Raw genomic sequence first — 13,560 nt, forward strand, 5'->3', positions numbered from 1 at the left:
GTACTTACTGGCTTTCATTTTAGTGAGGAATTGGATCTCTATTAAAACTAAAATGCCAATATTTGGTCTCAACATAGGCTTGAAGGCCATGAAGGCTTGGTGAATCCATATTTTTCTTATTGTCAGTAAATACTTTGAGAAGATGAAAACCAACAATGAATAGGACGTACTAACAAGTATTGTCGGTGTATCCAAAGCTTTATATACGTTATTCCTCTGTTCCATAGTGGTTGTCCGACAAACTATTAAATAAACAGGATTGAGCCATATTAATGAATGTTACCTTATCGAAATGAACATAGCCATAGCATCATGTTGTTGTGCACCTCCCAATTTTTGAGACTATGCGCCAGCTGTGCTTTTCATTTCAAGAGTTCGAAGCTTTTTTTTTCCCTCAATTTATTGAATACAAAAGTATTCTGTAGAACATGACAATAGTTAATTACAACACAACTGAGAACATGACTACCACAAATACTGACATCTTAAAAATCTACATTTGTGTAAATAGTTTGCCAGCAGAATAACATTTTTCACAATGTGTTAAACCTTTCAACCTTCGTTTCACTAGAATACATTTGTTTTTCCAAATAGGAACATTATGAGGTCTAAAGTTGTGCTTGTAAATTTACATATATTATATATTGAAATCATAGGTAATTCATCAGCATCAAAGTGACATTTCACATCTGTGCGCACTGCGGTAGCCCACTCCACTTTGTCTTGCTTGAGCATAAACAAAGCTTTCCTCAAACCTGTATATCCTGTAGAAGGAGACTCCTTGTCCTCTGTGTATCACACTATGCTACTGTAGAGGGAGAACATCATTGACATTAGTATGTTTTGTAAATGGGGAGAAAGGGGAGTTCCAGACAAAATGCCATGGAGGTGAAATAAAAGTTCACATCTGTAAGGCACTAAAGTCCTAAAACACAATAATGCAACACCCAAATGTTAATATACAACACATCCAATGGGTTGGAGTTTAGACCCACAGTAAAGTAATAATTGCAAACAATAAAGTGCTGCTGCTTTGCGTAAATAACTTAAATGAATATGCGTTCACTCACATATCGCACGCACATATATTGTGTGATGGCTACAAATACTTAAACTCATGCTATAGTTTTATTGATGCTAAACATGTCAAATTTTACAAAACAGTAAACGATAACCTTAAAATACTCTTTGGTCTTGCAGGGAGAAAGTCCCAAAGCTCCCTTTTTTTAGTGATCTGTTGAGTTAAGGGAACTTTATAAGCGCTCCTAACATAACATTATTAATTATTTGGGCCTTCTTGTGAATTCGGCACATTAATGGACTCACATTGTTGGTTTTAGTCTTTTCAAGGGATTTTTTTGACAGTAAGGAAATATAAAATAATTCCAGTATTATACTTTAAAAATCACAGAGAACATCAGCTTATGATGAAACTGACTAATAAATTACCAACATCCGACAGCCTCACTAACAAGGCTAACAAGGCTTTCATTCACACTGTCTGGTAATTTGCTGGTTAATTGTGCACTTCTGAATGTTAAATTTGCTTTACCGGTCTGTCATGCTCCATTACTCCATCACTTATTGTGATTCTTCCTTTTCAGGACATCAACACCCCGTGCATAATTACAGACAACATCCAGGAGTTTGGAGATGGAGACAACACTGAATTTGAAACAGTGTTCATCCTCACAGACTTTGACTCTCCCGATTACAACTACCTCTACAAACATGACAACCGCATTATTGGGCCTCCTGTTGTGCTGCACTGTGCTGCGAAGGAGGAAGTAAGTAATTGATTCACAACATATTTATTTTAAGCAAAAGATTTGATGTGTCATAGGCATAATGATGTAATCAAGAAATAATTAAATTCATTCAAATCTCAAGGCCATGAAAGCTCAAATACAGCATTTCCCCTCTTTGGTCTAAAGCTCAGGGAAATATGTTGTCTGTCATGCGGGGAGGACCCACTTGAGACAGGCCTGAGATGAACCTTGATTTCAGAGAGCAGGATGCAAAAAAATACATTATGGCTCTGAACAGGATGATGAACGGGAGCTGCGTCTGCCTGCTGTGCTGTCTGTCTGACAGAGACTTCAAATAGGATGCTGATGTTGAAGATGAACAATATGCCCTGACTGGCTGCAGTCAACAAGACAGAGTGCTCTGCACATTTGTCAGCTGAAGACAGCACACACTTACATGCAGGTTTAGACTGCAGTGCAGAGCATCATAAAGATGTGTATCTCTTGATAACGGGGGGAATTGTGTTATGCCATTTTTCACCCATTTCAGGGACTTATCTAACCTAAAAACTATTAGGTGTTGGACAGTAGGGCTGGTCCTGGCATGGACGAAGCCAACAAGAGTAATTTATCAAAACTTTTAGCACCTTTTTGAATTGATGAATATGTATTTTAAAGAGTATCCGTAGCAATACAGTAGCCATAGTGCTGAATGCGCATTATGTCCCACCTCCCCCCGCCATGCAGCTAGCTGCCCTATTAGCTGACCCTGCCAGGATTGGGAGCTTCCAGTGAACACGGCCGGACTGGGACTGAACACACCCTCTGAGACCGACGACAACTAGGAATGTAGTACCAAAGTGGTTTTCTTGCTGCGTTTTGCTCCAGGCACCCCGGGGCTGAGTCAGCTAATAGGACCACTATCTGCATGGCTAACCGAGCTCATGAAGTTACAGTTAGCAGCAGTAAGTGGTTACGTTAGCAACAAGTAAACCCATCTAACACAACCCCTTCTGGGAGGCTGCTGAGCCACGTTCCATTGCCCGCTCACCGGGCTCCGGTTTTAGTGCCCATTCAGCCAGCACTCCCAAGTTTATTTGTCACATGTAATCATATAAGGCACAATCAGTGAAATGTAAAAAAAAAAACAAAAAAAAAAAAATCATATTGTTAAAAGACAAAATGGCATTTAAAAATGGCATTTTGTACTTAAAACAAAGTTTTGCTTTTTTCTTTACCCACAGCCTCTACAGTTTTCATGTCGTCCTCTCTACTGTACCACCATGCTTAACCTGTCGCTGTGTTTCACTGGCTTCAGGAACAAAGAGAAAATGGTGAGTTTATTAACATTATGCAACTTTTTTGATTGAGGGATGATAATCTCAATCAGTCTTCGTAGAAAGATTTTTCTTGTTGATAGCACTCAAGTTTTTTGGGGAACATCATTCAAGTTGACATGGCATTTCATTTAGTATGCCTATTGTAGTGGAACACTTACTAACAGGGTTTTTCAATGGCACATCACGGCAAAGTTTTTTACCTTGATTATGGGTTGAAGATGTGCTGGTTTACAGAAAAGGCAGTAAGAGCCTGTTGCCTGCAGCTATTCATCCAACATTGTTTCTGCTTGTGCTAGACTTCCCTGCAATGTTGAAACCTGATCCCTTGATCAAATATTGCCAGATTGTGTTGTTTTTATTGAAGAATAGAACCAGTATCGAAAGTTTAGCTAATTTGATAATGAACACATGCATTTCCTGTATTTCTTCACAATAAAAGCCTCTCGTGTGCTGGTGGGAACTTTTTAATATGGCTATGGGTCTCAATCAAAACAATAACAAAATAAATAGTTTGATGATGTTGTAAAGTAGCATGGGATCATGGGAGTTGTTGTCTTCATTGTTAAACAACTACATGGCATAAATGGTATTTGGAAATGTACTGTGCTTGCTTACGCCATCTAATCAGGGACCATCATGATCAAAACGGCACATTATTTTCCCTCTTTGTGCTAAGCTTGTGCTTGGTATTTTTGTTTTCCATGTAGAAGAACTTGGTGAATCTGGTTCATCACATGGGTGGGACCATCCGGAAAGACTTCAGCACCAAGGTTACTCATCTCATCGCCTATTCCACTCATGGAGAGAAATACAGGGTTTGTCCATGCTTACTTTTTTACTTTTCTGTTTACTCTGATCTTGGAATCTTTTTACTGTTTATCTGACATTAATACCCCTGTGTAGTAGGGCTGGGCAATATTGTTAAAAATGTATATCAACGTTTAATCCAATATACAGCGTGCAATCTTTCTTTGTGAAGTGAAGCCACACTTTCTTCCTTTCCAGCATGACTTCTTGTTGCAAGTTTCCTGCAGCGACGCATGAGTTTGACGTCATTGTTTTGCAATGCGCAACTGACGGAAAAACATGCCAGCATCGATGAAAGGAATTGATTATCTCATAGGCGTACGATTTCGATGGATCTGACAATTTGGAACGAGTTCTCGATTCCCATCCCTAGTAACGTTACTGTGCGATACTCACAAAAAAATAACATTTCTTCCCTTTTCCTCTCTTCTCCTCTCTTTTCCTCTACTCTCTCTTGTAAAAGGGTTAAAAAAAAAATACAAATTCAGCAGCGACGGTCATATTTGAACCTATATGCACTTTACCCTCTGTACATACAGGAGAAACACTGCCTTTTTAAATGGAGTACAACACATGTCCTCCATATGGATACACAGCGATGGATGGATGGATGGATGGGCGGATGAATAGATTGACACTTGATGATGCTTAATGCTGTTCTTCTTTCAGTCATCTCTGACAATGGTTTTCAGTTTAATCTTTTCTTTTCTTTCTTTCTCCCTCCTCTGTTATGGCCTTCACTTTTTTCACCTCGCCACATCTCCCTTTCCCTCTCAGTCTTGTGGAGGGTGTATTTTGATCTATCAAAACAAGACAAAATGTAGTAAGAACTTGTTGGCTTTGTGACATGTAGTCAAGGCTGTTTTCCGTTTGAAAGTGGGATGCTAACGAAAAACATATAAAAAAGGAACTGTTTCAACCACAAGCCTCTCGTACTCAAAGGTTATTGTGACCTCAAAATAGGTTGCATAAGTTATTCAACCGTGGTACGGTAATTCTAATTTTAGTATTGTGTCTGAAGTGGAAACTGTTTGTAAGTGTCGTATTTGTATTGTGATTCTGAGTGACAGTGGGCGATCAGGAGTAATGAAAACAGACTGGGGAGAGTGTTATACTGTGAGCATTGACAGTTGAACTATTTGAAGGTCTTATAGTTATAAGATTGTGCACATACAAATGTCATGCCCTTTCTGTCTGTTATTTTGTTTCCCTGTGTCTCCTTCATCTCTTGGTTGCACATTTATTCATTTGTGCTTTGTTTCCTTTTCTCTCTTTACTGTGTCTTACTGTGACTCATCCGTCAGCTGGCAGTGTGCATGGGCACGCCCATCCTCACTCCATCATGGATTCATAAGGCCTGGGAGAGAAGAGATGACGTGTAAGTTTAAAATCCTTGAAGGAAACCTATGTACCATTGTCCTGTTGAAACTTGTGCTTTATGATTTTTAACCGATTTTTATTCATGTTTATTAAAAAAAAAAGTTACTGATGTAAGATTTTTGAGACCGATATCTATATTGATATTTTAGAGTTAAACTTTTCTGATAACAACGTATCGATATATATGTATAGTGTATTTTGCCATTAAAAAGGCGAAAGCGACCTACACTACGTCTCTTGGTACAGGAATTGATTAGTTGCTACAATGGTTATGGGCTATATTTTAAAAATCCTTAAGATTCTTATTAAAAATGTTTCGTTTTTCAGAAAGCAAATAGCAGCAGATACATGGTTATATATGTATATATATCCCTGTTACTCACCTACCAATATGCTAATAATAAAAGCAATGGTTCATGTCATTCATATAGTTTTCATGTCAGTCTCTCTTTATGATAGTATTAGACCATTTTATTGTTGTTGCAGTTAATACATGTTTAGAATTAACTTTTGATTAAAACGCACACTATTATGAATTAGCACATACACTACTGTATTTTTTTCATTCATTCTGCATAGCTTTTAGCCTTTTGCTTCCTTAAGGATAGTTATTGCATAGTAGGTTCTCTGACGTGATGGTTTGATAGTAACCTTGTTTCTCCCACCTTCATGTGTTAAGGCACTTTCATGCAGGAGAAGAGGAGTTTCGAACAGAGTTCAAAGTTCCTCCGTTCCAGGACTGCATCCTCAGTTTTTTGGGTTTCTCGGATGAAGAGAAGGCCAACATGGAGGAGAGGACTCTCAAACATGGTCAGCGCTGCAGCACACAGTGATCTGTCATTGTATAACTGGCGCAGTTTTTTTTGGTTGTGGTTCTGTCTGTCTGGAGTAAGCTAATTAGCCAGGCATGCTAATAACATTAGAGGCTTACATTAGACAGACATTGTTGCACATGTATATATTTTTTCATCGTTATCTCCCTGTTGTTCTGTGTCTAAGGTGGCAGTTGTCTTGAGATTGGAGATGAGAGGTGTACACACATGGTGGTGGAGGAAAACTCAGTAAAGGAGCTGCCTTTTTCTCCCTCCAAGAAACTCTTTGTGGTGAAACAGGAGGTAGGCCTTTTAGTTTTTTCGGAAAGAGTAGTGTTCAGAGTTTGACACCTTTTGTGATACTGGTCAAATACTATCTGGACATGGCAGAATAATTGGCATACGCTGAGGTTTTGGCTGGCAAGGCAGTACAGACACAAGGAAGAAAATAATGAATCCTCTCAGTTTTTTTCCTCCTAGACAGAATTCCAAATGATCAACTGAACAAGATTCCTCTTAGGTTAAATCGTCTGGTACAGCAACGTACAGTCTCGTACAGTCTCTGCTAGCCCTGTCTCTGTCTCACTGTCAGAGAGAGGTATCAATAATAGATTTCCACTTCCCGTGGATGAACTATTTAAACCAAGGTAGAGTGGTGGTTAACCCTACAATCGATATCATCTTTTCTTTACTCTGCCAGTTTTATTGGTTTTCAAAGGAAAGCGTATGATACAGTAGTAACTATTTATAGTGATCATAGTTACAGTGATCAACCTCTTATATGGATCAAAAAGCGTGGGACAATCATTCCTTAACAATTTTTTTTACTTTACTCCCATGACAATTTTCTCTCAATGAAAATCTCCTCAAAGCTTATGATAAACTGCCAAAAATGAGCCAGGCCTCAGGCTACAGTAAGTACTGAGCTAAGTACAGTAATTGAATTACAGCTGTACTGTATTTTGGGTTTGATCAATTGGACACGGACAGACGTGATCACTATAAGCAGAGTCCACAGTATGAAATCTTTCTTTTTTCTACCTACCTCTGTCCAAACCCAAAGCTCAGTAAAATCCGTTTTCTCTCTTCTGTGGTAGTGGTTCTGGGGAAGCATTCAGATGGACGCTCGGGCCGGAGAGTCCATGTACTTCTACAAGAAGGTGAGTGTATTACGGGTATTTCAGGTTTCCTCCAGTATCTCCAGGAGGACAGTTTCATTATCAGGGTTCTGTGTGCTCTTTTTATAATTTGGCAAGTTATATGAGATGTGCCACACTATAGCAGGTCAAAAACACAGATTTCAGCTGATTTATTTTGATATATGCCTGAGACATTCATCTCTTGGAGTTTCCTCCTGAAAACCTTGCCCCCCCCCCCCCGCGCTGCTGAATGGCTAACTGAGCTAATTAGCTAACAACAGCTACAGTTAGCAGCAGTTAGTGGTCACATGCCCGTCTGTAGCTGTCAAATATTGCAGCCGTCAAGACTTTTCTCATATGGTCATGTCTGTAAGGGATCAGAAGAGGGACAAACTACATGAAACGCACACGAACTGCGACTAACCAACCTATGAAAACTTTGGCTATTCCAGGGCAGCCTCAATAGGATTGGTCTTAACCAACAACAAAAGTTTGACATTTTGGGATGGCTGCCGTCTGTTACACAGCACAATTGAGATCAAGATTCAGTTTAGCCAGAACGACAGTATTTTATAACCAACAATCAAGATTTACACTTAAAAAAATAGACAGATATCAATGGAAAAAGGTTTTTGCTTGAAGGTGTTTTCATTCTTTCCCTTACATTTTCCGTATCATAATTTGCAAGACATGCAGTTTGCCTTCATGTTGGCTCCTTTTTTTTTACTGATCTTGAATATCTTCTACATATATTTTTCTTTTTGTCCCACTCTACTTCAGAACGACAGCCCAGCCATGAAGAAGGCAGTGTCCCTCCTGTCCCTCACCACCCCCACCAGTAATCGTAAGCGTCGGCGTCTGAGGGACACGCTGGCTCAGCTCACCAAGGAGACGGAGATCTCCCCCTTCCCTCCACCACGCAAAAGGCCGTCAGCAGAGCACTCCCTGTCCATGGGTTCTCTGCTGGACATCTCTAACACCCCTGAGACTTGCAAGGCCTTGGCAGGTAAGAGGAAAATTGTGGGGGACTGGAAAACACCTGCTTGATCCAACCCTAAATCTCCTTCTTGTTTTCTCTGGTTGACAGTTATTGATGGAACAATGCAATACCTTAGAGGATCTTTTCTTCTGTGATTATGGTTGATTCTCTCTTCTTTATAAGTGAACAGTAACAAGATGAACCCCTCTTCGTTCCAGAAGACAGAGTAGGGAACAGTTCAGAGAGCAAAGGAGATGATACTGTGACCAGGAATAGGATAAGAAGAAAGAAAACCAGGGAAAGGAGGATTAGGACAGACAGGGAAGAGAGGAGGAAAAAGTCCTACCTAAGCACAAGTATCCTTCAACAACCAGAGAAGGAGCAGCAGCAGCACCCAGGAACTTCTGCAGGTCAGGATTTGCTTCAAGGCTGTGTGCTTCAAGGACTGTGCTGATATTGTTAGGAGAGATCAAGCCTTTTCGAGGCTAATATAAAGTAGTTGTTGGGAGGATGAAAGAACTCTGGTAACAATAAATAAGTCATGCGTTGGTTTTACCAATGGAGTTGAAAAAAGTGTTTAGTGACGCCCTGGATTATGCCCAGGCCATGAGTGTAATAGAGTACAAACGAGTATCACCAGGAGGCGAGGAGCTTTCAGAGCTTTCTCCCTCATCCATTGTTAGTGGTTTTGTGTTGTGGTGGGTGAGTTTGTGACATTCCACAATGCAGGTTGAATCGCGAGTCTGCTTGTTTCACTCAGACACTTAACGACAAGACACAGGAAAACAGTGTTTGGTGGTTGTATCCACCAAAGTTTTTTCTTGAGGCCAGCTTATTTTTTGAATTGTTTGCAATAGGAGCGCCACATATTTACACTATGCTACAAACGCCAGCAGCAAGACGAGACGCTGAGTGTCTGTTCTGCACGTTGTTTAATTTCAGTACAATTTGCTATTTTGATTCAGCCCTAATTTCTTTGCAATGGCTGACAAAAAAAATAGTGGACGAACAACTTTGCAGCGTCTGTCCGTGCTTCAATGCAGTATTAACAACTTGCCTTCCTCCCTGCCTGTCTTCTTCCTCCAGAGAGTTCGAAGCCATCCAAGAGTTCCACTCCGGTTCTGTCCAAGCAGTCAGCCAGGTGGCAGGTCTCCAAGGAGCTCTACCAGACTGAAAGCAACTATGTAGACATTTTAAGCACCGTCCTACAGGTAGCTGTGTGTGTCTGTGTGTTTGCACAATGTGGACAATTCTAACACTCCCTCATAGGTTGGCCAGTCGGTTGCCCCTGACAACAGTTTCAGGCTAGGCTACAATCATTAAGTGTGTGTGTGTGTGTGTGTGTGTGTGTGTGTGTGTTTGTTTGCTCTCACTTGGCCTGTCTTATCAGTTGGTCCCAGCAGAGAGTCAAACAGCTGACCAGTGAGGGAGAAAATGACCTGCCTGACCATTTCTCTTTCTCTCTCCCTCCCCTTCAAAATCTTAAGCGCCTTTCACACATGCAGTTTACCCCTGAAATGTTCAGGAACATTTCCTGCATGGGGTCATGTGTGAATGGGAACAGGGATCGATGTTCAGGAAAATCTGTACTGTCAATTTCCCACCTCAAGACCTCGTAACATTTCAGTGTTGTGAATGAAAGCAGTTACATTGCTGGGACAAGCACATAAATGGTTACGTCCATGTGGAGTGAGCGAACCAATCACAAGACTTGCTTTTGCGGATGGTTTGATAACTAACATTACTAGTCTTGCTAACTTGTTGAAAATACATTGCAAGAACATTGGCACCGGAAAAGAACAGCTCTGTTAACCGAGTTAACAGTTTGGGGTTAGGTAACAGTATTATGTGTAGCTCTGTTTAGGGCTGCCATTAAATGAACATGACCAACTGTGATATTGATAATAATGGTGATCTCAGTATTGATCAAAATAAATCGTGTCATTTTATCATCATCATCATTTTGGCCACAATCATGCAGCCCTAGCTCTAGTTGTGTTTTTGTTTTTCTTGCGGTTGTAAAACAAACAGCCAGCGGCTGTGCTAATACAGATTGTGAGCTATAGTTTCCCCAGTAAACACAAGACTCGTCGGCTGTCTAACCGGCCTGCTGCTGCTCCCCTCGGGGTCACTTTTCCTCCGGAGCAGTTCTTCGCTGCTGGAGAGTGTCTGGATTAGGCACAGTGGGCAGGACGGCTGCCATCTCCCTCTATTGTAATGTGTCTTCTCTGTTGTTTTCTTCTGGGCCTAAATGTTCCTCGTCCTCACAAAAAGCTGGCCGGTTTAAACTAAATCTGCGAATATAAGGTTATTCCCCTCTAAAAACAAACTCACCACATGCTGCTAAAATCACCTTTATAATGCCGCTGTATCTCCACTACCGTGCCATTTATCAAAGAAAGACACAGTTGAGGCTGATTCCAAAATGCAGACATTTAGTAATCACTGCATGCTGGGCATGAGTCCTAGTGCTGTTGATTACTGCCTATTTCATAGTTAATTCATGCTCCTTTTTCACTTCACAGTTACAAAATATACTTGATCTGTATTTCTGAGTATAGCAGGTTCCTTTTTCATCTTACAGCCCTTCACTGAGGCAGCGGATAATATAAGCCAATGTTGAGATGAGAAGCAGACAGTAGGCTGCTAATTGGGTGTCATTTTTCATCATGAAGCAACAGTAACACAGGTTGACTGCCAATGTGGATATGGCACTAACAGGGTACAGTGTACTATCGATGGCCAAATCATTTTGTTCACTACTTTTCTTTCCTAAAATAAGGTACTTATGTAATCCTGGGACATTTATAGTTTTCCACAGAATGTGTTACATTATTTAGTTTATTGATTTACATCTGCAGGCGCAGATGTTAATATGATTTAAGGCTAGGGTTGGGCTGATGAATTTAAAAACCCCGGTCCACACCAACACTGCCCCTGGGTCTTGATGAGCTTGATGAGGGGTGCTGTAGTCGTCTCCCAGTAGCAACATTGTGGCTATTAATAATAGTTAGTTCTGTTTGTGTCTTTGTGCGCTTCTCTCATATTTGTTTTTATTTTAAGCTTTTCAAGCTTCCATTGGAAAAAGAGGAGCAAGTGGGCGGACCCATCCTGGCCCAAGAAGAAATGAAGACGATATTTGGCAGTATTCCAGACATCTACGAGGTTCACACCAGAATAAAGGTAGTGTGTCTTCAACTGTTCCTATCAAAACAAAGCTCGACTAAATCATTGCGTAGTTAGTTTTAGACCTGTTATTTTCTGTGTGTGATGGTTTGTTCATCAGAGCGACCTTGAGGATCTACTGACAGACTGGTCAGAAGACAGGAGTGTAGGAGACGTCATTCTCAAATATGTGAGTACAAACAAAGCTCTACTAGTCTGCAGATGGTTTTATTTTATTTACACACACACACACACACACCTAGCTGTTCAGTATGTATTTCAAAAGTTTTGTTGGAATAAAACTTTTGTACTAAGTGAAGTCGAATCATCTATCAAAGCTGGAAAAGGTCGAGGCCATTGATCATGAACTGTATCACTGTCTCTACATGCTTATATGGATTGAACTGTGGCATCTGGCTTGTAGTATTTATTCTGGTAAATTACTAAAACAGTTTGAGGGTAGGTCTTTGCCTGCAAGGCTAAAATCATGCCTTAATGATTCATGAACACTTTTCAGGGATGTGTTGCCTGTGAAGCTGTGTTGACATGACATCATGGGTTGAATTCTCCTTCGATGATTATATTGCTTTTATTCATCTTCTTTATTTATGTGAGGTTGGTTTGCTAAGCATAAATGCTTATTACACAAATGCGCCACTTCTTGGTACTCAAAAAATGAAGTCACAACTAAAGCAGATGACAGGCAGGTATCGGGTGATTGAGAATGGTTGTCCAGTTACAGAGAGGGATTTAAGTATGGTGGCACTATTCCATGAGACTAGTTTGAAAACATCTTTAAACAAAACAAAGCAAATTGTGATTGAGAGTTTTTTTTCCCTCTATATGAAACCTCATGGATCTTCCCCATGGATCTTCCTCATGCTTCTGACCTGTCCTCCTCTTCTCTCTCTCCAGTCTAAAGAGCTGGTGAAGGCCTACCCACCCTTTGTCAACTTTTTTGAAATGAGCAAGGAGACCATTGTTCGGTGTGAGAAACAAAAGCCACGCTTCCATGCTTTTCTCAAGGTATGACCTTTGCATTTGTACTGTATCTGCCTGACTAGTGGATAGTACCCACATATATATTTTGCATAAAATATTTGCAAGAGGTGGCAAAGAAAATTAGGAAAAACAGGAAAACCTTATGATACATGACACTATTTCCCAGCAACACTACAAACTATAGCCTTGTCAATCAACTTGAGCGAAATTGACCTTTGCTTCGCTGGTGGTCGGCATACATTGCAAACTTTTGTTTCCAGACTCAGTGTTGCTTGGGTTAACACACACATATTCTACAGATCAACCAGTCCAAGCCAGAGTGCGGCAGGCAGACACTGGTCGAGCTGCTCATCAGACCTGTACAGAGGCTGCCAAGTGTGGCCCTTCTTCTTAACGGTAATACACTCTCACATACACACCCCTTTGTATTTCTTGTGCTAATTACATCCTTCCTTCCTCCATTATCTCCAGTTGATACCTGTCTGCAATTTCTCTTCCTTTCTATTCTTTTCTGCTCGCCTTTCTCAAAATGATTTTCATCTCTTCCTGCCTGTCGACTTCCTACCAAACTTTTCTTTTCTTCCACCATTGCAGACATAAAGAAGCATACGTCAGATGACAACCCAGACAAGATAACGCTGGAGAAAGCAATTGAGTCTCTGAAAGAAGTCATGACGTGAGTTGGCGTGACCTTAGCCTTTCTTTTGTGATGATCCCACAGCTAGCATTGTTTGATCATTTACAACAGTTCCATGAGAACTCTCTCCTGTCATACTAATAAGTCCATAAGTCTTGACCATTACGTACGTTTAACTTAATAATAACGTAATAATTGACCATTGTTGAGCCAAGATTTAACAAAAAACGAGTGATGTATGATAAGTCAGTCATCCAAACACCACAGAGGTACTGATAAAAGTCTATTCTTAAACTAACTTCAACTTGATGTACGTCCAGCTGGTGATCATCAAAGTAACTCTTACATTCCCACCTGACTGTGACTGATGGAGTCGTTTTTCCTCTACTTGGTCTCTACTGGTAAAAACAACGGGCTCACTTTTTAAATATGTGCGTGAATTATGCTGCATGAAATAGTGCCTATGTTCCTTTTCCCTCTGAAACGTATTATATTTCATAAAAATATCAAATGTAAAGCAGAGGTGCTTGTTATTTTAGGCAAGGTGGGGC

General features: G+C 40.4%; 1 protein-coding gene across 2 annotated transcripts in view; it reads left to right on the plus strand.

The window, feature by feature from the left end:
- The window catches only part of ect2 (epithelial cell transforming 2), a 34,454-nt gene that overhangs the window by 7,333 nt on the left and 13,561 nt on the right, over positions 1-13,560 (plus strand). For both annotated transcript variants that reach the window (XM_070909102.1, XM_070909100.1), the window contains exons 4-18: positions 1,605-1,787; positions 2,993-3,082; positions 3,796-3,903; positions 5,200-5,273; positions 5,955-6,085; positions 6,275-6,390; positions 7,185-7,247; positions 8,007-8,232; positions 8,424-8,615; positions 9,292-9,416; positions 11,269-11,388; positions 11,492-11,560; positions 12,286-12,396; positions 12,672-12,768; positions 12,967-13,048. In XM_070909102.1, the coding sequence (XP_070765203.1) occupies positions 1,605-1,787; positions 2,993-3,082; positions 3,796-3,903; positions 5,200-5,273; positions 5,955-6,085; positions 6,275-6,390; positions 7,185-7,247; positions 8,007-8,232; positions 8,424-8,615; positions 9,292-9,416; positions 11,269-11,388; positions 11,492-11,560; positions 12,286-12,396; positions 12,672-12,768; positions 12,967-13,048 (1,787 nt within the window). The remainder of the gene's footprint in view (positions 1-1,604; positions 1,788-2,992; positions 3,083-3,795; positions 3,904-5,199; positions 5,274-5,954; positions 6,086-6,274; positions 6,391-7,184; positions 7,248-8,006; positions 8,233-8,423; positions 8,616-9,291; positions 9,417-11,268; positions 11,389-11,491; positions 11,561-12,285; positions 12,397-12,671; positions 12,769-12,966; positions 13,049-13,560) is intronic.

This window comes from Enoplosus armatus, chromosome 7 (assembly GCF_043641665.1).
Source record: "Enoplosus armatus isolate fEnoArm2 chromosome 7, fEnoArm2.hap1, whole genome shotgun sequence".
NCBI lineage: Eukaryota > Metazoa > Chordata > Actinopteri > Centrarchiformes > Enoplosidae > Enoplosus > Enoplosus armatus.